Below are 27,816 nucleotides of genomic sequence, written 5' to 3'. Positions count from 1 at the left end.
TTTTCAGTGGACTGTCAGCGACTGTCAAGTTACCGGCAGTCGCCTGAAAAACCAGGAACTGGAACGGCGACTGTCGAGAGTGGAACACACACACAAACACATCGCAAAGGCGGGGGCCAGGGCAAGTGGGGGAGCGCTGTCTGAAATTCACATGGTGCAAAACCAAGGTGATACAGACACCCACTGCGATGAACAGGAAGGTTAAGACGGTTAGAACATTGATTGATACAAATACATCAATAGATGCTCCTGAACACATCATCAGTGATGTAACCTGGGGTCATTGGGTGTTTCGGGTCTTTCAACATCAGATACCCTCACCCAGGCGACCCAGACGTAGTTGATCAGACCACGACTTGTGTTCAGGTGGCATTCGCTCCTCCCCATGGACCTCCTCTCCTGACCCAGAGCCATCTTGAGGCCTTCTCCGCTGCCTCTGTGGTGTTCTTGATGGCCTTTCTCCTCGCCACTCCGTTTATGCCCAGTGCACTCAAGGCTTTGTAGAGCGATTGCCCTGCAAAACCTCTGCAGCCAACCTCGATGGGCATACACCTTGCCTTCCAGCCCTGCTTGCGGCAGTCTATGATCAGTTCATCATACTGTAGACAAGAACTGGTTGATTAAATCTGAGACAAGGAACCGCAGATGCTAGAATCTTGAAGAATGGGCCACTCCACTGATATGCCTGACACGCTGAGTTATGGGCCTGTCCCACTTTGGCGATTTTTCAGTGGACTGTCGGCGACTGTCAAGTTACCGGCAGTCTCCTGAAAAACCAGGAACTGGAACGGCGACTGTCAGAGTGGAACTCACACACAAACACATCGCAAAGGCGGGGGCCAGGGCAAGCGGGGGAGCGCTGTCTGAAATTCACATGGTGCAAAACCAAGGTGATACAGACACCCACCGCGATGAACAGGAAGGTTAAGACGGTTAGAACAGTGTATGGTACGTCCTTTAAAAGAGGGGGGAAGGGGGAGATGGGGAAGTGGGGAGAAGGGGGGGAAAGGAGTGGACACACTTTTAAGAAGCCAGACAACTTTTAATAAGCCAGAGATACATAGCTGTGAAGTTCAGCGGACATTTAACATTACAGGTCGGTTATCCTTGGTTCTGAAAACTCGTGCTTACGTTTTTTTTCCCCAATGAGCCAATGAAAATGACTGGTCAGCAAAGGCGATTAACTAAAACTACCTACAACTACCTCGACTACCTATAACTACATGGCGACCCCACTACAACTACACCTATGACTACAGGATTATCGATTTTCTCCATGGCGACCAATTTCTGGTCGCAGAAAATGTTTCAAATGTTGAAATATTTGTGGCGACCATACTGAGGCCGCGACTAGTTCCCAGGATGCGGGAACTCCTCGCGACCATGAAGGAGACTCACCAGAGACCACTAGTGAACATGTGACGACCATGTGGCGAGCGCAGAGTCTCCTGCACTCGCCTAAAAAGTCACCTAAGTGGGACAGGCCCATTACTCCAGCACCTTGTGTTTTGCTTAAGTAACTGAAGTTAATCCAGTAAACATTAGAAAATGAATTGATGTTGTGCCCACAGTGGTCAGAAAGTTAAATAAATACACAAGATATAATTTAAATGTTTCCACATCAAATTTCTCACCAACGTGTTCTGACCTAATCAGAGTCATTCAAAATTACGTCATGTTTAAAATGCATGTTGATAACACGCTGGTATTAACTTTCCATTATCTCTATTGATCGTTACACTGCCTCTGAATTGTCAGGCTGCTTCTCATATATCCAATCCTGGATAAGAAAAAAGTTTCTCTAACAAAACTCTGGGAAGACATGAAGACATTGTGTTTGGTCCTCATCACATAGTTGCTTGTCCCCGACTTTTTCTGGAATCTGAATAACCTTGTTCACAGCTCAGCCATTACGTCTGAGTGAGATGAACTTCCAACCACATGCCTGCACCATTAATAAGACTGCTTCTGACATCTCATTCCATGCACATCTGCTCACAAAATCCTCAAAATTTGGCAGTTTGCACTATGATCTACCCTATCATTTTAGATCTTCCAGAGACTTGAACTCATTCAGATCTTTCTAAGAGTTCCAAGTTTATTCAGGGTTGAAATATGGAAAAATCTATATAACTAAAAGTCTCATCTTGACCACTGTATATTGATTTTAGAAAAAACGCTACCCTATATCGCTATGATTTTTGGCCATCTTACTCGCAAGTGCTCCTCCGCTGAGACAGTCCTGAGGATTTTTCCGACCGTTGAAACATAAAAAAGTTATGAGTGGCTAAAAAATCTTGAGATCAGCTGATTTGTCCTCTCGCCTGTCAATCACCATGATGAAGGTATCGCCCCTTCCGGGGAGGGGGCAAGACTATAAAACCCCGGATGCCTGGACGTGAGTTAGTCACTCTGCGATGGAGAGTTCACGACTGTGATTCTAAGCTGTGAATCAACTGAAATGTGAGTCTGCAATGTACTTGCAATAAATGATTTGTTAGGAGGTTGAAATGCTATGAAATTGAATTTGCCGGCCTGCACTCTGCTTAAAATGCTATGAAATTGAGTTTGCTGGCCCGCACTCAGCTTGAAGTGCTATGAAATTGGATTTGCTGACCTGCACTCTGCTTGAAGTGCTATGAAATTGGATTTGCTGGCCTGCACTCTGCTTGAAGTGGTATGCTATTGGATTTGCTGGACTGCACTCTGCTTGAAATGGAATTTCAAGAAATAGCCGTGAGTGAATTGCCAGCCCACCAGCCCTGAGTGACTGAGCTGCCAGCCCACCCGGCCTGAGTGACTGAGGTGCCAGTCCACCAGGTCTGAGTGACTGAGCTGCAAGCCCACCAGGCCTGAGTGACTGAGCTGCCAGCCCAAGAATCCATTCGGCCCACAATGTCCATACTAGCCCTCTGGAAACCAATCCCTTTGGCCTACAACACCCACACTAGCGCTCCAGAAAGCCCCCCCCTCCTCCTCCCCCACTGGCCACCAATATTGCAATTGGTGGAAAGGTGGAATATTGCATTGGGGGACCAGCCCTCCCATGTGAATCAAGTCCTGCTCACCCACTACCTCAATGTGTTGGCTCCCAGTTCAGCAATATCTCATTGCTAAAATTGACATCCTGGTTTTGAAAACCTGTCATAGCGTCCCATTTTCCTCTCTGCAATCTTTGCCAACACCATTCTCTGATACAAAGCTGTGCTTCACCAATTCTGCCTTCTTTTGCGATCCTAATTATAATTATTCATGCAATGTTTTCAGCTTTTAGAGTTCAATTAAAGCTGTGGAGTTTCCATCCAAACCTCACTGTCAAAGTCATGTAAGCTGGAAACAGGCATTTCGGGACAATGCATCCAACAATATCACAATGCCCATCTAATCTCATCCGATTTGCCACTGTTTGACCCATGTCCTCATAAATATTTCTTATCTATGTATATGTCCAAAAGTCTGAAATGTTCTTACATCTCCCTTTAAACACTTCTTCTGATAGCTCGTTCCACATACCACCCTTTGACTCATCTCATTCCACTGCACATCTGCTCCAGAAATCCTCATAAAATGGCAGTTTTAGTTTTTGAATAATATAGTCTATGTAATGTTTTGTATTGAATTAGAGTATGTCGTACGTTGATCGAGCATTTATGCACATATAGTAAGTGTTTATCCCAGCTCTCTTTTGAAATTTTTATAGCTAGTTCTTGTTCCCAGTCTCTTCTAATACCATCGGTTGTAGGTATTTCTATATTTAAAATAATGTTGTATAAGTATGATATTAGATTTGCTGGTTCAGCCTTTGTCTTCATGGCTTCATCCAATAAGTCTGGGGACATGTTATGATAGTCTTTTGTGTATTTTTTCAGATAGTCACGGATTTGAAGATATTTAAAATATTGATTATTTTTCAAATTATATTTCAGTTGTAATTGTTGAAATGATAATAATTTTCCTAATTCATACAAGCCTCCGAGCGTTTTGATTCTCATTCTTTCCCATTGTGTAAATGATTTATCTATAATTGAAGGTTTAAACGACGGGTTATTAACTATTGGCATTAAAAGAGATAGATTTCTTAATTTTAGATAATTTTAAACTTTTCCCCAATGTCTCACCCATTTGTGATAAATGTCAGTCACAAGAAGCTACCATAGCGCACTCTTTTGTTTTTTTGTATAAAAATCCAAAAATTCTGGAACAAATATTTGAAATCTTCACGAAATTATTTAAAATAAAACTTGTACCAAAAGCAGAATGGATCATTTTTGGAATATCGGAAGGTAACCCCGAATTAAATGTGTTTCAAAAGAACTTACTTAATTACGGGCTAATAATGGGGAAAAAAGCTTATACTCAAATTTTGGAAAAATGCTCCAATACCAACAATAAAAATGTGGATTTCAAACATGTTCGAAACACTACACTTGGAAGAGATGAGACTCCTCCTAGCAGGCAAAGCAGACCACTTCCAAAAGACGTGGCCTGCATTTATGGAACTAGCAGACCACAAGTATAAGGTGCAATAGTAATTTAAAATATAAATGGTACCAGGATCTGGTAACGGGGGGTATAAAATAAAGTTTTTAAAAAAAATACGGTTGGTATATCCTTGTTTGCGGAGTTTTGCGTTACAATAGAGCGATTGTTTTTCCTTTTTTAAATTTTCTTTCTAGGGTCTAATTTCCTTTCTTTACTTCCTTCTCTAACTTCTTCCCTAAGGGGCTTTCTTTTCCCAACACTTTCCTGCACCTTCACGATTCTTGCTCACTTTCCTTACTTCTTTCATTTCTATCTTTTTTAAAGCTCGAAAAACAGTGGTACAACAAATGTATTAAGATATATGTGATGTGTATTTTTGTAATTTACTGTACTTCTAATAAAAAATAAATAAATAAATAAAAGAAATGGCAGTTTTTATGCACTTTGATCCACCCTATCATCCTTTCCAATTCAGGTTCCTATTAAATCTTTTCTCTTTTGCCTTAAACCTATGTACTCATACCTATGTGGCTCATCAATCCTGGGAAAATGCTGTGCTTTCACCCTATCTATGCCCTTCATGTTTTTATACCCTTTTATCGCCTTCTTATACATCTCTATATATCCTTCAATGTCCTACAAGGAATAAAGTCCTCGCCTGTCCTAGGACATTATTCTATTGGACTCTCCCTGTAGCTTAGTCTTTCATCCTGGCAGTTTCCTCATCAATCTTTTCTGCATTCTTTTCAATTGAATGGCATTCTTTCTATAGCTGGGCATCCAAAATTTAACATAATACTCCAAGTGTGGTCTCACCTTGGACATTTGCAACATAATGAGTCAACATCTGTCCTCAATTCCCTTAATGATGAGACCAGTATGCTAAAGCCTTCTTCAATACTCTGTCTATTTACGATACCATTTTAGAAACATAGAAACATAGAAAATAGGTGCATTCGGCCCTTTGAGCCAGCACCGCAATTCATTGTGATCATGGCCGATCGTCCCCAATCAATAACCCGTGCCTGCCTTCTCCCCATATCCCTTGATACCACTAGCCCCTCGAGCTCTATCTAACTCTCTCTTAAATACATCCAGTGATTTGGCTTCCACTGCCCTCTGTGGCAGGGAATTCCACAAATTCACAACTCTCTACGTGAATATTGTTTTTCTCACCTCAGTCTTAAATGGCCTCCCCTTTATTCTAAGACTGTAACCCCTGGTTCTGGACTCACCCAACATTGGGAACATTTTTCCTGCATCTAGCTTGTCCAGTCCTTTTATAATTTTATATGTTTCTATAAGAAACCCCCTCATCCTTCTAAACTCCAGTGAATACAAGCCTAGTCTTTTCAATCTTTCCTCACATGACAGTTCCATCATCCCAGGGATCAATCTCATGAACCTATGCTGCACTGCCTCAATCGCAAGGATGTCCTTCCTGAAATTAGGAGACCAAAACTGTACACAATACTCCAGATGTGGTCTTACACAACTGCAGAAGAACCTCTTTACTCCTATACTGAAATCCTCTTGTTATGAAGGCCAACATTCCATTAGCTTTCTTCACTGCCTGCTGTACCTGTAAGCCAACTTTCAGTGACCGGTGTACAAGGACGCCCAGGTCTCACTGTACCTCCCCCTTACCTAACCTAACCTCATTGAGATAATAATCTGCCCCCTTGTTTTTGCCGCCAAAGTGGTTAACCTCACATTTATCTATATTATACTGCATCTGCTCACTCACTCAACCTGTCCAGGTCACCCTGCAGCCTCCTAACATCCTCTTCACAGTTCACACTGCCACCCAGCTTTGTGTCATCCGCAAACTTGCTAGTGTTGCTCCTAATTTCCTCTTCCAAATCATTAATATATATGGTAAACAGTTGCGGCCCCAACACCGAGCCTTGCAGCACTCCACTCGCCACTGCCTGCCATTCTGAAAAGGACCCGTTCACTCCTACTCTTTGCTTCCTGTCTGCCAACCAATTTTCTATCCACGTCAACACCCTACCCCGAATACCATGTGCTCTAATTTTAGTCACCAGATTCCCATGCGGGACCTTATCAAAGGCTTTCTGAAAGTCTAGATACACTACATCCACTGGCTACCCTTCATCCATTTTACCTGTCTCAAAAAATTCCAGAAGATTAGTCAAGCATGATTTCCCTTTCATAAATCCATGTTGACTTGGACGAATTCTTTTACTGCTATCCAAATGTCACATTATTACCTCTTTAATAATTGACTCCAGCATCAAAGTTAGGTTAACTGGTCTGTAATTCCCTGTTTTCTCTCTCGCTCCTTTCTTGAAAAGTGGTATAACATTAGCTATCCTCCAATCCACAGTATCTGATCCTGAATCTATTGAACATTGGAAAATGATCACCAATGCATCCACCATTTCTTGAGCCACCTCCCTGAAGACCCTGGGATGCAGACCAACCGGCTCAGGGTATTTATCATCCTTCAGTCCCATTAACCTACCTGATACTATTTCTCGCCTAATGAAAATTTATTTCAGTTCCTCTACGCCCTTAGATCCTCTGTCCTCCAGTACATCTGGGAGATTGTTTGTGTCTTCCTTAGTGTACTTGTACTCTTAGGGCACTCTATTCTACAACATTCCCTCGGCGCCTACAGTTCCCTGTTCGCAACCACCATCTTTTTCACAACTCCCCTCAAAACGTAGCTTTTTATGACTGCAATTAGCTAGTTAGCATTTGTAGCATGGTATCAAATGAGATTGGCGTAAAGCATCTTAGGATGCAATGCAAGATTAAAGGCATTGCAATAAATGCAAACGTGAGATATTGCCATTTTTCAGGTAGTCATAGCGGTATGGTGGTGGGTTTTACGCTCCTGGTCAACACCCATAATTGCAGGATTTAGGGTTGTTAAGGTGCTGTTAAGGTACACATACCATTCGGTAAGGAAATGCAGGCAATGACTACTGTTTTCAGGAATGAAAGTTAGGAATTGCATGGAAGATTGCTCACCAGAAAATTAAAATTTTAAACATGTATGAAATTCATCGAAATGCATTGTAAAAATTTAGACAAGGAACTAAAATATTAACTCACACTCTTTCCTAACAAATGCTCCATTTTACCACAATATGTCATGGAAAAGTTAAATGCTTTAGGCTTTCTTTAAATCAATAGATTTTCTAAAGCATTTCAAGCGCATAAACTTTGATTAATATGCCATTAAACTCTAATTACCACCTTCAATTAATCTTTTGTGTATTTTTCTGAGAGCCTCCTGAAACATTGCTTTCAGGCCATCATTCTTTGTTCATTTTTGCTTATCCTGCAATCTCTCACAAGTGCACAATGACCTTGCTGAATTATGTCTTGCATTCCCAGTTGCTCTCTTGGGATTTGCTCTCTGGTAATGAATTTTTGGAAAAGCCATTGTCAGGAATATGAAGATTATTAGAATGGGTCTGTCTCATGGTAATCTATTTCTCTACATTGAAATTAATATTAATAACTGCATGGAGCCTTGAACTAGTCATCTCAGATATATTGCTCCTTCTGTTGGGTAGTGATCTTGCAACATTTACCTTAAGCAGAACTGAAATCCTTGTACTTTTAAAAATGTCAGTATTGATCTCATGCAGTAATAGAATTATAATTTCTTGTATGAGAACATCTGAACATGATTCCCCCTCTGCAACTCAACATCTTTTGTAGCCATTATTATAAAAAAAAGAGCTTTTCATACTTTAGGAAATTTGACTCAGAACCTAGTAACGCATTTTCAAATATTAAAAAAAACACAATAGCACAACATAACAAAAGTTGAAAAATCAGATTAAGTAAATTAAATCTGCTGTGTAAAAAATAACTATTTGGCATGTTCATTAAAATAATTAATATTACTACACCACAACAAAATATAAAAGGAGCCCTGTCTTTCCGCCTCTTTTGCTGAACTGCTGCTCTCCCTTTTACTGGTGGGCAAACAAAGTGAATGTCTGAAGATAGACACAAAATGCTGGAGTAACTCAGCGGGACAGGCAGCATCTCTGAGAGATGGAATGGGTGACTCTTCGGGTCGAGACCCTTCTTTAGACTGAGAATCGGGGGAGGGGGAGATACAGAGATAAGGAAGTGTAAGGTGTGAGAAGGAGCCATCAAAGGGGGTGGAGTTCAAGGAAAATGTAGAATAGATCATTGTTAGCTAGGAGAAGGTAACCATCAAGCAAACAGAGATAAAATGTAAGCAGGGACAGTCAGACAGGTAGGAGAACTGGGAAGGGAGAGGGGTGGAGAGAGAGGGAAAGCAGGGGTTACTTGAAGTTAGAGAAATCAGGGAGATTGGCAGGGGGATGGGTTCTCATACAGGACAGAGGCACATGAGAGGTTAGAAGTTGGTAAGGAGGGTGGTGAGGTAAAGATTAGTGGACAGAATAGGCAAGTGAAAGGTGGAGAGTGAGGAAGGGGGATTGGTTTAAACTGCACATATTTTAATGCAAGGGGCCTGACTGGTAAGGCGGATCAGCTTAGGGCATGGATAGGTACGACCAACTGGGACATTGTAGCCATTACTGAAACCTGGTTAAAAAAGGGACAGGACTGGCAGCTTACAGGAGCTTCAGGAGAGACAGGGGTGAGGGATGAAGAGGAGGGGGGGTTGGATTGTTGTTTAAGGAGAATGTCACGGCAGTGGTCAGAGGTGACATTACAAACGGTTTGTCTCGTGAGGCTATGTGGGTGGAGCCGAGGAACAAGAAAGGAATGATCACCTTGTTGGGGGTGTACTACAGACCCCCAAATAGTCAATGGGAATTAGAAGAACAAATATGCCAGGAGATTGCAGACAGCTGCAGGTCAAATAAGGTTGTTGTAACAGGGGATTTTAACTTTTCCAATATTGACTTGAAAAAATCTTAGTGTGAAGGGTTTAAATGGGGTGCAATTCCTCAAAAGTGTTCAGGAGAGTTTTCTCAAGTAGTGTGTGGAGGCTCACACATGTGAGAGGGCAATGCTGGATCTAGTATTGGGAAATTGGGAAGGGCAAATGACTGAAGTGTTTGTTGAGGAGCCTTTTGCGACCAGTAACCACAGTTCGATTAGTTTTAAGATATTTATGGATAGGGACAGAGAGGGCCCATGTGTTAAGACAAACAATCACAATCGTAGCTTACGTCAAGGATTTCTTTATTAGCCTTCGGTGAGGTTGCTTCTCTCAACACTTTGATAGCAATGGGGATTTTGACATTTTCCCCCTCTGGATTCCATAAGCCCTGTAGAGATAATGACATTTAAATTAAAAGAAAATCTCACTCATTCTGACATTATTATTGAAATTGTCAAATTACAAAATTAAAATGTGTTTACTTATTTTATTGGTCACATAGATTTAGGTAAAATAGTCACCAAAGAAAATCAGTCAAGTATACTTCATAAAACTGCAAAACAGCACTGGGGATAAATATGCATATTTCGTACAAATGATTTGGCCGAAAAAAATATTTGCATAGAACAAGCATAGGAATAACGACCAAGATGTATTTTACCCATTGTAAATACAGCTCTGTACTCTTAGTTTACTGTCTCTCGGGTAAAATGATATATATGCTATAATAGTAAATTAGTCAAAGTCTCAAGCGCCACAGTGTACTGTGATATTAAATGAAAGTTGCCATAATATTTCTGGCTTGAAGACAAAGTAATAATTTGTGGCATGTCACTACTGAACTTATCCACAAATATAGCAATTGAATTGGATGCACACCAACAGCGATTGAATCAGATTTGATTTTGACCACTTCCATTTGTTCATGCTGATAAAAAATTTGGAATATAAATGGACAGTCAATCAGAGTTAGATAGCAGGGAAACAGGCCCATTGGCACAACTAGTCCATGCCAATCAAGATCCCTGTAGCGGCAGATTATTATATCGTTCAAGAGATCACTGTTATCTCTCTAGCCACTCTGGAGAAAGCATAGCATTAGGAGTATGTTGTTTCTATACGCATGTAAGTTCTCACGTCCTTCAGTTCAAAGCTTCTCGAAAGATAAATCTTCATAACACAGTCTTTGATTAATAGTTTCTTTATTGTTGAAGAAAAACAGTAAGATATTCATCCAACCTTTTACTCGTACATTTTAAACTTTGTCAAACTTCAGTTTATCATTTAGAAATGTTAGAAAACTTTCATGGTCAAAAGGTTATATCTTCAGCCATGATCCTTCAAACTAAACTAACTCCTAACAGCCTTTGCGCAAGCGAACCCAGCAGCAAACACGCCACCGACTACGTAATAAATCCCACCCACATAATTACGGGCAGACTAAAATTTAAAGGCAAATGCCATAATTAATGACACACAAAATAAAGCCAATTGGCCACTACAATCCCTACTAACGCTAATTCAATTTTCTTGCATTTGGTCTATATCCCTATAAATCATTCCTATCCATGTATATGTCTAAATATATTTTAAATATTGTAATTGTACCCGCTTCTACCACTTCCTCTGGCTGTTTGCCCCAATGAAACACCATTGTGGAAAACTTGCACCTTGGGTCCCTGTTAAATCCTTCTCTCACCTTAAACCTATGCCCTCTCATTTTAAATTGCCTCACCATGGAAAAATGACTATGACCATCCATCCTATCTATGCCTCTCATGACTTAATTAATCTCTATAAGGTCAACTTTCAGCCTCCATCACTCCAGGGAAAACAGACCAGTCCATCCAGTCTCCCATTTGTAATTAAATCCAATCCCGGCAACATCGTTGTGAATCTTTTCTGTACCCTTTCTAGTTTTATCACATTCTTCCTATAGCACGGTGACCAGAAAAGCATACAATCCTTCAAGTCTCACCAAAAAACAAACTGCCAGAGGAACTCAGCGGGTCAGATACCATCTGTGGAGGAAAAGGATAGATGATGTTTTGGGTTGGGTCCCTTTTCAGGCAGATGGAGTAGAGGGAAGAGAGTTGGAACAGAGAGGTTGGTGGTGGGAAAACCTTGGCAAGTGATAGGTGAATGCTACTGAGGAAGGGGGTGAGGGGGTGGTGTGATTGGCGAATATGTGGCGTTAGCGACAAAGACTGGAGGTGAAAAAGAAACAAAAGAGTGTAAGATAGGGAAAGAAGAGGAGGTGTGAAAGTCAGGATGGTAGCAGATGGTACAAGAAATATGAATTAAATTCTATCTGACATTCCTTTGGCCACATTCCCAGTTGATCTTGACCCGCTATGAACCTTACAGAACCACCTTCACTATCTACTATATCACTAAATTTGGTATAATTTACAAACGTACTAATCACGCCACCTACAATTTCATCCAAATCATTAATGTGACAATCAACAGTGAACACAGCATTGATCCAGTGGCACACCAATAGTTGTAAGCCTCCAATCTGAATAACAACCCTCTACTACCACCCTCTGATTCCTTCCATCAAGCCAACATTGTATACAAAAAGATAACTCACTTTGGATCCCATGTGATCTAACCTTACAGGCCATCCTTGTGAAAAAAATACGTACATGTACAAAAAAAAACCAGAGGTGCAGAATTCATTTATTTAATCGGGGAGAGGTTTCCAAATTCTGATATTCAAAGGAACAAGGGTGCCCATGTACACGTCACCAAAAGCTAACATGAAGGTTCAACAGGCACTTAAAGCAGCAAATAGTACGTCAGTCATTATTATGAGAGGGCGGAGGTTGAATCAAGCAATTATTCAGCAAACCTGCCATCAATAAACAATACTCCAGATTACAGTCTCACCTGGCCCCATGTAAACATAATAAAAATACAATTACATGGGGCCATGTGAGACTGTAATCTGGAGTATTGTTTAACATTTTAGTCACCCTCCAAAAAGACATATTTACTGTATGAGAATTTATCATGTTGGATCCAGTGGTGGCAGGTTTGCTGAATAGTCAGGGATTATGGAGTCAGAGGGGATCACAGATCATAGATTGAATGACAAGGTCCTCTTTTCCCAAGGAATTTGGTGATCTTTGAAACATACAGAATTCTTAAGAGGGTTTGGCAGGGGAAATATGAGGAGGATGTTCCCTCTGGCTAAAGAGAGCAGAATCAAGCGTTGCAGTCTCAAAATAAGAGTCAGGCCATTTTGACATGAGATTAGGAGACATTTCTTCGCCCAAAGGGCCGTGAACTCATGGCATTTTCTCCTAGAGGACTAAATTGGCTTAGTTGCCGAGTTCATTTAAAATAGATGTAGATTGCTTTCTGTGAATTTAAGGAATCAAGAAATATGTAGACAGGCCAGAAAAATGACAATTGGTCATCTGATCAGTCATGGGTTTATTGAAAGGTGCAGCTGGTTTGAGGTACCAAATGCTCTTTATCAACATGCCTTTCAACCGATAAAATGTCTGTTCATTTAGGTTCAATTTCCTTCTATCGAAATTACAAATGAAGTAGACAAAAAAAAAGTCATTTGGTATTGCTAAAATATGCAAACAATGATGGTCACACATCCAAAGGAACTTCACCAACAATACCCAGCAGGAATTCTGGCACAGAGGCAAGCAGGCCTCAAAGAATATTTTAACAATACGATTAAATGGAATAAACATTTTGTTAGGGCTTACTGAACTCTGTGTGCATTCCAATGGAAAATGATACATGCAACAAGGTTAATCTGATAGATTGCCGCTGTAAATGTATCACTAGTTTCCACATTATTATCAAATCAGATCTAACAGCCTTGAGGTTACATTTTACAAACTAATAATGGGATTTGAAAAAAAAAATTGGAAATCTGGTCACATCATAGTAAAGCAGAGCTTTAATTGTAACAAATTAAATTTCACGTTATCCAATGTGATGCATGCTCAGGGCCTTCCCACAAACTTGCTACAACAGGCAAAGAGTTGTTAGTGTGATTTCAGAAAGTTTGCCTCACTACTCCATCAAAAATGCAAAGAACATCCTGCTATCAATCCTAATATTTTCTTTCATTATTTATTTGAATCAGTGCTTCTTTGCCCTGATTCAGGTAAATTACTAAATATCCTGGATCAGTTTTCAATGTCATAACCATCTCCTCCTGATTCTCTTATTCTGGTCTTTGATCTCCCTTGATCCAGCTATTTTCACTCCATTTGTCCTTCACGAGTGCCAGATTAAAATGAGTTCCATCGCTCCCTACATCATTTGTTTGGTAACAGCCCCATCCAAGACTGCAAAATATTGCAGAGAGCTGTGGATATACCTAGCCCAGACCATCACACAATCCAACCACCCTTCCATCGACTCCATCTACACAAGCTTGTCCTTAATTATGCAAGGCCGCCAGCATAATCAAGGACAAGTCTCACCCCAGACACTCTGTCATCTCCCTTCTCTTGTCAGGCAAGAGGTTCAGAAGTGTGAAAATGCATACCTCCAGATTCAGGGACAGTTTCTTCCCAGCTGTTATCAGCCATCTGAACCATCCTATCATGAACCAGTGTGGTCCTGACATACCATCTATCTCACTGGAGACCCACAGACTTTACTATACATTATCTTGCACTAAACGTTATTCCCTTTATCCTTTATTTGTACACTGTGCCTGGCTTGATCGTAATCATGAGTGGTCTTTTTGCTGACTGCACCAAAGAAGATTTCCTTGGTACATGCGACAATTATAAAGTAAACAAAACTTAGGAGGGTGCAGTGAGGAGGACCTGCCCCCAAGATTCCTCCAGCATTTGTTGACTGCAGGCAAAGCTTTGTGTACGATTTAAGCAAACCACAGTGCTGGAAGAACTGAATGGCTCAGACAGAAGCTGGGGAAGGAAATGGTAGGTGACATTTTGGGTCAGGACCCTTTTTCAGACTAAAAAAGGCCCCTAACCCAAAATGTCACCTGTCCATTTCCTTTCCCAGCTGCTGTCTGAACCGTTCAGTAGCTCCAGCACTCTGTGTCTTGCTTAAATCTTACACCAAGCTTTGCCTGCTGTCAAATATCATCTATCCATTCCCTCCACAGATGCTGCCTGACCTGTTCTTCTAGAATTTTGTATTTTGGTCAAGATTCCACTTTCTGCAGTCTCTTGTCTGTTCTGGGCATGAGACTTAGCTGTTCAAGTCTGCTAATAAATATCAGCATTTTTTGAAACTTCTCTGATATTTAGAGACATTCAATGTTATCATATATCATATCTATCTATCTATCTATATTACTAAAAGTCTGATCTTGACCGCTTTTGGCTCGCTGTGCTGCGATTTCCGAGAGAAAGCCGCCATTCACGGCCGTCATTTCTGGCCACCTCGCTCAGAGCCCCCCCTTCCGGGACCGGAGGATTTTTCCCATCGATGACAAATCAGAGATATTTTAATGTTTTAAAAAAATTCACCATTCTCTCTGCTGCCCCTGCTGGAGGGAGGGGGAGGGACTATAAAACCAGGAAGTGGTGTGCCTCACTCAGTCTCTGCAAGATGGATGAAGCCAAAGGGTCACGTCTCTCTGAGCTCTGAATAACACTGAACAAATGTCTACTTAACTGTGAGTCCCCTTAATGCGGTTTGAAAATGAAAATATGGTTTGTTTAAAGTAAAAAGGCACTGCCTGCAAATGGTTGTTTGGGTGCTTTGGCTTGAAGTTAAAAGGCACTACTTACTGCAAATGGTGACTGCACGGTAACAACACCCCCCCCCCCCCCTCTCCCCCCCCCCCCCCTTGTACTCGGCATCTGATGCACGTTCGGGTCCAGACCCAACGGGTCTGCACTTGGTCTAATATCTATTAAAACTGTGTGTGTGTGTGTGTGTGCGTGTGTGTCATTTTGCATGTGAAACGTATCTCCTCGAAAACCAGATGCCGAAATGGGGACATTTTTTTACATATTTCAGTAGAGATTTTCCATGCGAGTTTAGAAATCCACTCCTCTGTACGTTTGGTATTTTATTTTCCTGACTTTTTTAAATTAAAATTGTTGACCAATCTGACATTTAAAAAAAAATCTGACCGCTGCCCAGCTGCTGATGTTACAATAACAGTGCAATTTTTACATCTTCTGGTAGAAAATTTCCTTATGATTTCAAAAATCCAATCCTCTATCGATTTGGTCAATTATTTCCCGAGATATTTATTAAAATTTATAACCAAACTGACATTTAAAAAAAATGTTAAGGTTGCCCATCTGCTGACCTCACAATGCCTTTGCACCTGGCCCAACTGCCTCCTGGCCCCGCCGGGCCCTGCCCTGCCCCCCCCCCCCCCCCACCTGCCTCCTGGCCCCGCCCCACCCCACAGCCTGCCAGGTTGTTGATTCCATTGTTTTTCATTGAATTGAACTGAATTATTTATCTAACTTATAATTTCAAAGACAGTTAAAAAAAAAAAAATTGCTGTCTTCATTGACAGCTTAGATCGGACCCAGTGTGTGTGTGTGTGTGTGTGTGTGTGTGTGTGTGTGTGGTGGGGGGGTTAGTGTGTGTGCCCAGCTTCAGACCTCACAATGCCTTTGCACCTGGCCCAACTGCCTTCTGGCCCAGCCCGACCCCACCCTCCCACCTGCTTCCTGGCCCCATCCGGCCCGGCCCGGCCCCCAACCTGCCAGGTCATCTCTCTCTCTCCCCTCTCCCTCTCTCTCTCTCTCCCTCCCCCCCCTCTCTCTCTCTCTCTCTCTCTCTCTCTCTCTCCCCTCTCTCTCTCTCTCCCCCCCCACTCACTCCCCCCTCCCTCTCTCTCTCCCCTCTTCCTTTCCCCCAACCCCCTGCCATCCCCACCCTCCCTCCCCTAAACCCTCTTCCCCTTTCCCCTCCACCCCTCCCCTACCCCCTTCCTTCCACCCTCCCTTCATCCCCACCTCTCCCCCTCCCTTCCCCCCCTCTCCCCTTCCCTTCCCCCCCCTCTCAGCCTCCTCTCTCCCTCTCTCTCCCCCTCTCTCCTCCCATCTCTCTCACCGCTCCTCCCCCACCCTCCCTCCCTCTCCTCCCCTCCACCCCCCTCTCCCTCTGTCTCTTGCCATTCTGTCTCTGCCCCTTTCTCTCTCTGCCCTCACTCTCCACCCCCCTCCCTCTCTAGACGCGCCAAGGGGGGTAGTTAGCGTGTGTGCGGGGGGGTAGTTAATGTGTGTGACGCCGCATGCCGCCCCCCCCGAGCCCCTCCCCCGCAACCACACGTTGGGGGAACAAACCCAACGAGTCTGCGCTTGGTCTAGTATCTATTAAAACTGTGTGTGTGTGTGTCATATTGCATGTGAAACGTATCTCCTCGAAAACCAGACGCCGAAACGGGAAAATGTTTACATATTTCAGTAGAGATTTTCTTTGCAAGTTTAGAAATCCACTCCTCTGTACCAGTGGTACATTATTTTCCTGGCTTTTTTAATTAAAATTGTTGACCAATCTGACCTTTTTTAAAATCTGACCACTGCCCAGCTGCTGACGTTACAATAACAGTGACATTTTTACATCTTCTGGTAGAAATTTCCCGTATAATTTCAAAAATCCAATCCTCTTTGAATTTGTTCAATTATTTCCCGAGATATTCAGTAAAATCTATAACCAAACTGACATTTAAAAAAAAAATTAAGGTTGCCCAGCTGCTGACCTCACTATGCCTTTGCACCTGGCCCACCTGCCTCCAGCCCCCGCCTGACCCACCTGCCTCCAGCCCCCGCCTGGCTGCTGGCCCCACCCGGACCCGCCCTGCTGACCTCACAATAATGCCTTTGCACCTGGCCCAACTGTCTGCTGGCCCCGCCCGACCCTGCCCCCCAGCCTGCCAGGTTGTAGATTCCATTGTTTTTCATTGAAATGAATTTCATTAGTTGTCACTTAACATCACTAATTCTTAACATTAACTTTTAATTTCAGACAGTTTAAAAAAAAAAAATTTGCTGTCTTCATTGACAGCTTAGATCGGACCCGCTGTGTGTGTGTGAGACAGAGGGAGAGGGGGGGGTGGATGGGAGGAGGAGGGGGAGGGTGGGGGAGGAGGGGTGAGAGAAATGGGAGGAGAGAGAGAGGGGAGGAGAGAAAGGGAGAGAGGGGGCTGAGATAGGGAAGGGAGGAGGGGAGGGGGGAGGGGGGGTGGTGCGGCAGGCTGCTCTCCTGAATTCCAGAGCTGCGACAGCTTTCGTGCATGAGATGCACACGCTTCATTTCCAGAACATTCTGAAAGCGTGACGCACGGTTGCATTTCACACTCTCTCTCTCTCCCCCCCCCCCCCCCTCTCCCCCCTTGCCCCCTCTCCCCCCTTGCCCCCTCTCCCCCCTTGCCCCCCCCCCTCTCCCCCTCCCCCCCCTCCCTCCCCCCCCCCTCTCTCCCCCTCTCCCTCTGTCTCTTGCCCTTCTGTCTGCCCCTTTCTCTCTGTCTCTCCCCATTCTCTCTGCCCTCACTCTCCCCCCCCCCCCCCTCTAGACGCGCCTGCGATTTGGGGGCCATGCGTCAGTGGATAGGGCGGTTATGGGGTAAAAGGAGCAAATTAATAATATTAATATAATATCAAGGGCAGTAGTTAGCGTGTGTGCGGGGGGAGAGCAAACATTTTTGCTATCCAAGTAAACTCGCCCTAGCAAGTGCAAATACATTTATTTAAAGTTACAGTACACTGCGTTATACTAGTTAGCAAGTGCAAATGCATTTTTTTTTAGTTTAAAAATGAGAAGGGTGCATAAGGCGAAATGAGCAGCCCCTGCGCAGTTGTCCGCTATGGGTGAGTGGTGGAATATTGCGTTGGGGAACTGGTTGCGTTGGGTGACCAGGCCTCTCGTGGGGGTTATGGGTGAGTGGTGGAATATTGCGTTGGGTTACAGGTTGCGTTGGGAGACCACGCCTCCCATGTGACAGGGACCCAACGGGTCCCACTTTGTCTAGTAACTATTAAAATTAGTTAAAATAAGAAAATAAAAGACTACTCAAAAATAACATTAAAACATAAATAACAAAGCAAATAGTCCACGTGCACTCACTGACTGAAGGGCTTGTTTCTGTGCTATTGTCCACGACTCTACAAGAAGTGTATTTAAAAGAATGAGTCTACTACTTCTTTTGTCCCATATATCTTTAGCTTACAACCGAACCGTACTGAAATTAGCTGGGTCCCAGATCTTGCATCAGATCAGACCTCACGTAAGATCCAGGGGGGGGGGTGCAATTCCCTTGTGTAATGTTGTAGGCAAATAGAATTGGCCATCCGATTCTCTCCGAGGCCTAACCTTCAATGTCTGACTGCCTATGAATAAAAATCTGGCAGCCATACCAACTTAAGGAGCTGAACACTAGTGTTCGGCATGATCTAGCTGGTCTGTCCCCCCCGTGATGCTGTCTGACTGATTGACTATTTCCAGCATTCTCTTCTTTTACTTCAGTTTGCAATACTCAAAGTATTTTGCTTTTGATTTCTGTTGTCTTGCTCTGTGTGCAACATCTCTAATTCTCCTGTTTAAATTAAAATCCAGTTTCCCTTCCACCCACAAAATGGATTGCCTTAGTCAAAGGTCTTTGATGTTATCCTGCAAGACTCAAGTTCTTGGATATCAAACATGGGGCACAAAAAGACTATCAAACAAGTGAAAATTCTGCTGACGCGAGTAACTGCAGATGCTGGTTTCCTAAAAAAGACACAAAGTGCCAGAGTAAGTTCAGCGGGTCAGACAGTATCCGTGGAGAACATGGATAAGAGAAATTTGGGGTTGCTTATCTATGTCCGAAAAAGGGTCCTAATCCAATAAGTTGCCTATCCATGTTCTCCAGAGATACTATCTGACCTACTGAATTACTCCAGCAATTTGTGCCAAAATTCTACTGCTAGGTTGCTATCCTGCCATCTCTTTCCATGCCAACCAGAACCGCTTTCCCAAAGAGCAATTATAAATCATTGGAGACACAAGGAACTATAGATGCTGGAATCGTGAGCCTAGTATGAAGATTAATAACACATGTTCAATTACTCTGCTACTCCAACCCACAATAAAATTTAACAATGCTTCACAGCAGACACAATGTTTGAATCCATCTACCAACATCAACTATTTCTAATGTTGTACTTTGCCTTAAAGACAGCTTACCTCGTACACTGTGCCAAATGCTCCAGAGCCAAGCACTTTAGTTTTCTTGAATTCTGTCTCTTTAAGGATCCTCAGATGGGCCTGATTTGGAGCAGCTCCACTTGGTGTTAGAGGCTCAACCAGCTGTGAGAAGCACAAAACCACATATTTTTTTAACATAATGTCACCTATTAAATTTATTTTACAAACCACGGTGGCGGTGGGGGAAATAAAGGCAAGGACAGCTAAATATAGAAAATCTGCAATCTAGCTTGTGAGAGAGCATACAGCACCCTCAGGTTTGCTTGTGGATAATGTATCTGTGTTTTTCCTCAAGTTCCTATGAAATGGGACTTGCAATTCCATGAAGTAACAGTCACACTGTGACATTTTAGTCAGAGTATCCCTAAACCATGCCATGTGTTTTTTCATCTCTCAGGGTGATCACAAGTAGCAAGAAAAGCAGTTCTCTTTTAATCAAAATCCAGCAATGGACTACTGCAGAAACATAAACAATTTTTACCGGGCCTGATTGACATCTCTAAAAAGCAAATTAAAATTTCACAGCTTGCCAAGGTAGAGTTTGCTCTCCAGTTGGATAACACTGCACCCTGCAAAGACTGAAAGCTGATCTTGTGATGAAAGATATTTCCAACCATGGAACCATAAATTAAGATCCTAGGATGTAGAGAGGTGTTTATTTCCCTTCAGTTCTTGTCCCTATTGAACATCTTTCTCATCAAAATCGTGGAGTGTTAGCTCCAAGGGAGCTCACACTATTCCAATTTTATACGAGATTTGTCTGATTGATGAAACTTTAAACACGTTTTTACTTTCAAATTGGTGAGAAATTATTGTTTTGGTGTGTGTGTGTGTGTGTGTGTGTGTGGGGGGGGGGTGAAAATACAATCTCCTGCATTGGTCACCTCTCGTTCCTGCAGTAAACGTCGCAAAGTCCGCTTCCTTCTGACGTGCCTTCTCCGCAGGCACACTCCAATCAACAGAGCCACCATGACCAGACCAAGCAGGCCCCCAACCACTCCTGCAGCAATGGAGGGAATGCTGGAACTAGAGAAGGAGGAAAACGTGCATGAGAAACATTTGGTATCAGAATCCTCTATCAATAGGCGTTCCTGCTTCACCATAAATGATTTAATTGAGCAAATATTGCAACAAATTTTAATAGTCCTATTTTTAAGAGGCTCAGTTTGTGCAGCTGGATATGCATTTATTGCAGTTTATATGATAGTATGTTTCAACTTTCACATTTGTTTGCATTATATACATGGTACTACATTTTAAATTTTAAATAAAGTTAACTAAAGTGAGTCTTTGAGCAAAAAACAAGCTTCAGGAGGTACTCAGTGGGCCAGGCAAATATCTGTGGAAGAAAATGGACAAAATGTCAGGTCCCGATGCAAAATGTTGTCAATCCATTTCCCTCCACAGATGCTGCCCGGCCCACTGAGTTCCTCTGACAATTTGTCTATTACTCAAGAGTCCAACATCAGCAGCCTCTTGTGCCTCCATTTCAAGTCTTTGACACGGGCATAATTTGTGATGGTCTTATTCATGTAACATTTCTGAATCTTTCTGGAATCAAAATTAATTTATTAATTATCAACTGAATATCTACAAGCCAGTTAAATGACTACCCTTTCATTAATAAACAGCATTGATAAATACATAGATAAATAAATAGATATTCATAAATAGGTGGTTGGTCCCTTCCACCCCCATGACAAATTTACAATCAATAATTTTCAAGGGAAGATTCACGGCAAAGTTTTTTTTAATGGCAGCTGGGCAGTAATTGAAGTGATAATGCAGCATGCATTTCTTATTCTGTCAAACTACTCTGGCAGCTGTTTTGTTTGCCTTTGTTGTGTGTTCGCATCCATTATCATCTGGCACCCTACTGTTTGAATTCAGCAAACCCTGATCTCCTACCTTCCTGCCCAATTACGAGCTGCCAGGTATTTCCCCCATCGTCTGGATTATAATCTCCAAAATAAACTTTTATTTGTTCTTGTGCCAACTTATTTATACCACCATAGTCCTGATTTATTTCACTCTGGATAGACCCAATTTCTAACTGCATCTGCTCTAGATTATGGACACATGGAGTTGATGCATCTCCAGTCAAAGAATTTATTTACGTCACTCCTTTCTCAATTTAATATGCAGGTGCTTGCTGTGCAACAAAATAAATTAATTGACAAAAATCAGCCACAGAAGGATCAATTTTGCCTGCTACAGGGGAGAGAGGAGTACCCTTCATTTCAAGGGCTTGGCCCACACACATTCCCTGAAGAGACAGAAACCTTCATTTTTTAAGTTATATTGTCTTGCATGGGAAGGTAGACGCTCCCGCCCCCATGAGTCTCGGGCAGATGGGGCTCATCAGCCTTAGAAGGCAGTCCATCTAGGAGAGGGAAAACTCGGATTTAAAACCTCCACTGCCTTGTGGATATATCCAGTCATGAAAAAGGCTCCTGGAGTAAACCTCAAAAAAATCCGAAGTCAGAGCCCCAAGGGCAGTTCGTCGTTGTCTACAACCTCGCTCTGGCAGCTCCTGCGCCGGCGCAAAACTGTAACGGCCCTGCTGTTCCTTTGGATCGATCAGCAACGTGGAGAGGGGGGACGTGCTGCATGGGCAACAGCCTGTCCTCCATATGACATCGCCCAGGCTTGCATCCAACCACACATCACCTGCAAACTAGGATGCATCACCCATGGTCAGTTATGACCGAGGGGGGCCTACTACTATTGTCTTGTCTCCAGAAGTGACGGTCCGGTTATCATCGTTGAATCAATTGGTTAGAAAGCAAATGATCAATATATCATATGATATGATAGAACTTTATTCATCCCCGGAGGGAAATTGGTCTGCCAACAGTCACAACACACAAGGTACACGAAAACATGAAATTAAAATAAAATTAAAAGTGAAAACAGAAAGAAAATGACAAGCGTCTGTTGGCTGGTTGCAGTGTGCACAGCGCCTTATCCAGGACGAACGAACGACAAACAAATGCAGGCTTATCCCCTGGGGTAGAGATCTACATGCCCCCCCCCCCCACTCTCCCCCACACCTGGTCCCCCTTTGCTTTCCTATCGTCCCTTACGGCAGTCCCACCATGCCGGATCCCCATTGTCTTCTCCTTCCCCCCCACCCCCCTCATGCTCATCGACCGCTGATCACGGGATGATCGTGAGACCCCACCGCAACCGAGGCTCACGCTGCCGCCGAGGCTCCAGTTGCCACCGAGGCCTCACCACCGCTGAGGCTCCCGTTGCCGCCAATTATAATTAGACTGGAATCCACTTAAAATTAGCTGGTTTTCTCTCTTGAAGACTAAAGAGACTGCTGAAGTTGGAAACTGGAGCAAAACGCTGGAAGAACTCAGTGGGTCAAGCAGCATCAATGGAGGCAAAAGATGCAAATTATCATTTCGAGTTGAGACCTTTTATCAGGCACAGAGTGATCAAGAACAATTGTCTTATTTAACAGTGTGTATGAGGGTGGGTTAGAGGCTGGTAGGTACCATGTGGACTGTGCTCATGAAGTGGCATCCTTCACATTTGGTGAAACCAAGTAAGGATGAGGCAAACATTTTGGAACCCACCCAATTCCATTCTCCCGATCATTGTTTCTGTAACCCATTTTCTCTCACGAGCCTGTTATACAAGAATTTTGTCCGAACAGTCTGTGACCCATGGTGCTGTGGCCATAGCGCTGCAGCCGACAGCTCTTTCTTTAAACTCTCACGTGCTAAGCCGACAGTGCTCTGTTTAAACCTTGTCACGCTAAATCGGCAGCGCTGTGTGTATTGCCTTATGCACCAAGTCTGTAGCACTGTGTGTATTGATTTTCGCGGCAAGTCTGTTGCACTGTGTATTGCTTTACGCGCCAGTCTGCGGCTGATAGCGCTTTTTTCCCAATGGGGGGGGGCTTGCTCTGTGGCAGTCCCCTACCACTGGTTTGAATTTGGGAACAGCGCTATTGGCCAGAAATTACCGGCGGTTATTTCAACAGCTAATTTCTTACCTGTATAAAGACAGCCGCCAGCAAGCCATGTTTGTTCATGTACGAAAGTGGTGCACTGACGGGCTGAGTCGCGATCAGCACCACGGACGGAGGCAGAGAGAAAGAGGGGTGTACTGCTGTAAAACGGACCCCATGCATACTAAGACAAGTTTTCTTTTTGTTCTCTCTCTTGCCAATAAATCTGATGTGTTTGTGTATGAGAGGGGTTCACCGACAGGCTGAGTCATGATCAGCGCCGCAGACAGAGGCAGAGAGAGAGAGAGAGAGACGTGTGTTGCTGTAAAACGGACCCCGAGCATAACAATATTGTTTTTGTTCTCCCTTGCCAATAAAACTGATTTGTAACTAAACAGATGTACTAGTCAGATCCTTGAACCTGTTCCCTTGTAACAGTGCCTTTTAACTAACTGGGTCTTGATGATCCGCATGTATATGTTTGGCCAAAGGGCCTGTGGTGGTGCTGTATGGCTCTGTAGGTCCGCCCCCACTTCCACGATTGCACTACCACTTAGCTACCCTAGCGGCAATTCATGCTGGCCAATTAACCTCTCAGCCCGCACATCTTTGGGACGCAGGAGGAAACTGGAACATCTGGGGTTAATTCACATGGTCACAGGGAGATTGAGCATACTCCACGAGGATAGCAGAGTTCAGGCATCAACCTGGATCGTTAGAACTGTGAGTAGGCTTCTCTACTCGGTGGGCCATTGTGCTGGCATACCCAACCATGGGATCTTTCAAACAATGGATTCCAGACATGTTGGTGCAGGTGCTGCAACGCTCATCCACAAACATAGGTGACGCCACATGGAAACCCTCCCTCTCTTAACATCTCCCAGCTTCGTTAGCTATATTTAAGAGGGAGTTAGATGTGACCCTTGTGGCTAAAGGGATCAGGGGGTATGGAGAGAAGGCAGGTACAGAATACTGAGTTGGATGAACAGCCATGATCATATTGAATGGCGGTGCAGGCTCGAAGGGCCGAATTGCCTACTCCTGCACCTATTTTCTATGTTTCTATGTTTCAGTTGGAACCCGGAGCTGAAAACTAAGATGTCAGGAACACATCCTGAGGCAAAAGGTTGAGAGACCCAAAGTTCACTTTGAATTCCTGAAGACAGTTTGCAGAACTTTTGTATGAACCATTACTACAGATCTCCAGCATCTGCAATATTTTCATATCCAACAAACACTTTTACTTTATTGGTACAGTCCATTTTTATGTTATTTCAATTGTTCAATTTCAAAGTGCATTTTGATTTTTTTTCACAGCTGTAATTTCTACATGGTGAAACCAAAATGTTTAAAAATGGCCTTTAATAAAATCTGACAATGTGCACTCTAACGACGTGTGGTTTTTTTCTATTACAAATCTCAAATTGTGGAGTACAGAGGCAAATAAATAAATGATGGGCCTTTGTCCTAAACGTTATGGAGGGCACTGTAACTGTTAATACAAAGAAGTGGCAAATTTAAATGGAGGTCAGATTTTTTTAATTGCAAATTCGTAAAATGCAAATCATTAAGGATGATCAGGAAATTCAAATAATATAAATGAAACAATAGATTTGTTTTACCCAACATAATATTCACAATCTTGAAGCTCTGGTCCCTTACATCTAGGATACAATAGAAATAAAAGATCCAATTAATGGAAAATATCTCACATAATACTACAATTTATAACATTCAATTCTCTTTTGTCTTTGGTATGATGAGTAAGATCAACATCTAGCACAATTATTTTTCCAACAAGGCTGCACAAGATCCTGAGAATGAGGAAAAGCAATTGATTCATAAAGCCTAATGTGGAATACACACCTTTGTGATGTACATAAAATGTTAAAAGTATTTCTGAGTGTTAGAAAATAACCTGTCACATTATGTATTTTTTAGAAAAAATAACAGCTGGCATGAATTAATTCACAATACAGCAACTTCATATAGCTTAGACCAAACTGTGCTTTTCAGACATGAAAAGCACAGTGCTTTTGAATATTCTGCCAACTAATCAACGATGGACCATAATTATGTTCTGTCACTCATCTGCCTGGCTGGGGAATAGAGTAAGCTCTCTTGGATGTTCTATGCAGAGGCCCATGACCATTTGCAGGCTATGTTCCAATCAGGATGAGATATCCAGAGAAGTGAACTATTGAGTCAAGAGCTCTAGATTTTCTTTCACATACCACTACATGATGGAACTTACACAAAACAATTTACACTATTATGTAGAGCTGATTAATCATTACTTACCCCTGAGTACAGTTTGGGTGACATGGCTGACAGAGCTTATTCTCATCGGAGTATTTCCAGATGAGGATATTATTTTCTCCGGAGATTCCAGAGGGACAACTTTTCACACAGTGCAGGCCATCTTTAAAATTAGCACATTCTGTACAGTTTCTGTTGCCCTGGGTAATAAAATTAATAAATTAATTCAAATACAGGAGGGGTGTATTGCCCAAGTAATTCATAGATCACCAATAAAAGATAAACTACACACAACTATCTGGACGGTGGTGCAATGGTAGAGTTGCTGCCTTACAGCGCTTGCAGCGGTGGAGACCCGCGTTCGTTCCCGACTACGGGGCTGCTGAATGGAGTTTGTACATTCTCCCCGTGACTGCATGGGTTTTCTCCGAGATCTTCAGTTTCCTCCCACACTCCAAAGACACACAAGTTTGTAGGTCAATTGGCTTGGTAGAAATGTAAATTGTCCCGTGTGTACTATAGAGTAGTGTTAATGTACGGGGATAGCTGGTCGGTGTCGACTCGGTGGTCCGAAGGGCCTGTTTCCACACTGTATCTCTAAACTAAAACTAAACTAAATCTAGCAGATTAACTGTGAGCTATAGAGCAGCAAACACCATCTTTCTCATTTTAAATCAAGATCTAATTTTGTCTGGTGTATCATTAAATCTCTGAAGCTGAAACATAAAATTATCCCGTACATATTTAATATAGAGATCAGTTATAATTTTGCTAAATCTTATTCAACCATCTCTACTTCCTCACAGCCCAGGTACAATACCAGGAACTAAAACCTCAGACTGGATTCCCACCTCAATTGATTCTGAAGATGGGTTTCAGCCCGAAACGTTGCCTATCTCCTTTGCTCCATAGATGCTGCTGCACCCGCTGAGTTTCTCCAGCATTTTTGTGTACCTTCAATTGATTTTCAGTTTGTTGCATTGTGCACACATTTATTTATTTTTTTAAATCATCCCATCCTTTGGTTTGTTGCTGCCACTCATTTGACAGAGAGAACAAAACAGACTGTGGCACAGCATTAAAACAAGGCCCAAATCCCGATACCAAAATAAATTATGTTTGGAACCTCCAATAAGGAGTTACAAAAGGCAACAAACTAAATGTGTTCAACATTATTACCAAAGCCCAGCGAAAATCACTTTGGTTATTAAGCTGTTGAATTGTGCTGTGGTATTAAAGAACACATCCTGATTTTTTTCCAGAAATTAGTTTCCTAACATGATTGAACACAGCTGCGAGTGAACCGAGTCTAGCAGAGAGACACATCGTGAAAATAGAATTCGTTACGTAGTAGTTCTGGGTCTCCTTCCTTAGCTAATCCTCTCTCCTGAGGGAAATTAACACGCCCCTTATATAAGGCAACCATCCTCCAGTAACTATGCATTCATTTCCTATCATTTATAGTTGCAATAAATTTAACTCCAGTACAGGCATCTTGTTTCACAATGTTCACAAATACTGTAAACTAGAAACTCATCGCTGTAATTCTTTCCAGGGACAGGATTTTCCATTTTTGTTGCCAATCTAGTCTCGTTGAACAATGACAATGTATGCTTAAAATGCCTTTCATAGAGACAGTCAATCATAAAGCATGGAAATAGGCCCTTCGGCCCAATTTGCCCATGCCGATTAAGATTCTGCATAAATGCGTCTCACCTGCATGCATTTGGCCGATATCCCTCTGTACCGTTGCTATCCATGTACCTTCCAAATGTCTTTTAAATGTTATTATATTACCTGCCTCAACCTCTCTCTTCATCCCTCCCCCTTCCTAGTCTCTGACCAGTATGACTGTCCCCTAGATTAAACTTTATCTCTGGATGCTTCGTTGTCAGCTTCTCCTTGTTAACAATGATCTATTCTACATTTTCTTTGAACTTCACCCCCCTTGATGTCTTGTTCTCACACTTTACACTTCCTTATCTCTGTGTCTCCCTCTTCCCTGATTCTTAGTCTGAAGAAGGGTCTCAACCCAAAACATCACCCATTCCTTCTATTCAGAGATGCTGCATGT

The 27,816-nt window shown here is 42.6% G+C and overlaps 1 protein-coding gene across 2 annotated transcripts in view; it reads right to left on the bottom strand.

The window, feature by feature from the left end:
• The window catches only part of egfr (epidermal growth factor receptor), a 278,250-nt gene that overhangs the window by 29,473 nt on the left and 220,961 nt on the right, over positions 1 to 27,816 (bottom strand). For both annotated transcript variants that reach the window (XM_033050507.1, XM_033050515.1), the window contains exons 15-19: positions 25,785 to 25,942; positions 25,106 to 25,147; positions 20,404 to 20,545; positions 19,499 to 19,621; positions 9,639 to 9,737 (exon numbers count right to left, since the gene is read on the bottom strand). In XM_033050507.1, coding sequence (XP_032906398.1) covers positions 9,639 to 9,737; positions 19,499 to 19,621; positions 20,404 to 20,545; positions 25,106 to 25,147; positions 25,785 to 25,942 — 564 coding nt within the window. The remainder of the gene's footprint in view (positions 1 to 9,638; positions 9,738 to 19,498; positions 19,622 to 20,403; positions 20,546 to 25,105; positions 25,148 to 25,784; positions 25,943 to 27,816) is intronic.

The sequence above is a fragment of the Amblyraja radiata genome, chromosome 2 (genome assembly GCF_010909765.2).
Source record: "Amblyraja radiata isolate CabotCenter1 chromosome 2, sAmbRad1.1.pri, whole genome shotgun sequence".
Taxonomy (NCBI): Eukaryota; Metazoa; Chordata; class Chondrichthyes; order Rajiformes; family Rajidae; genus Amblyraja; species Amblyraja radiata.
This window is presented reverse-complemented; position numbering and strand designations above follow the sequence as displayed.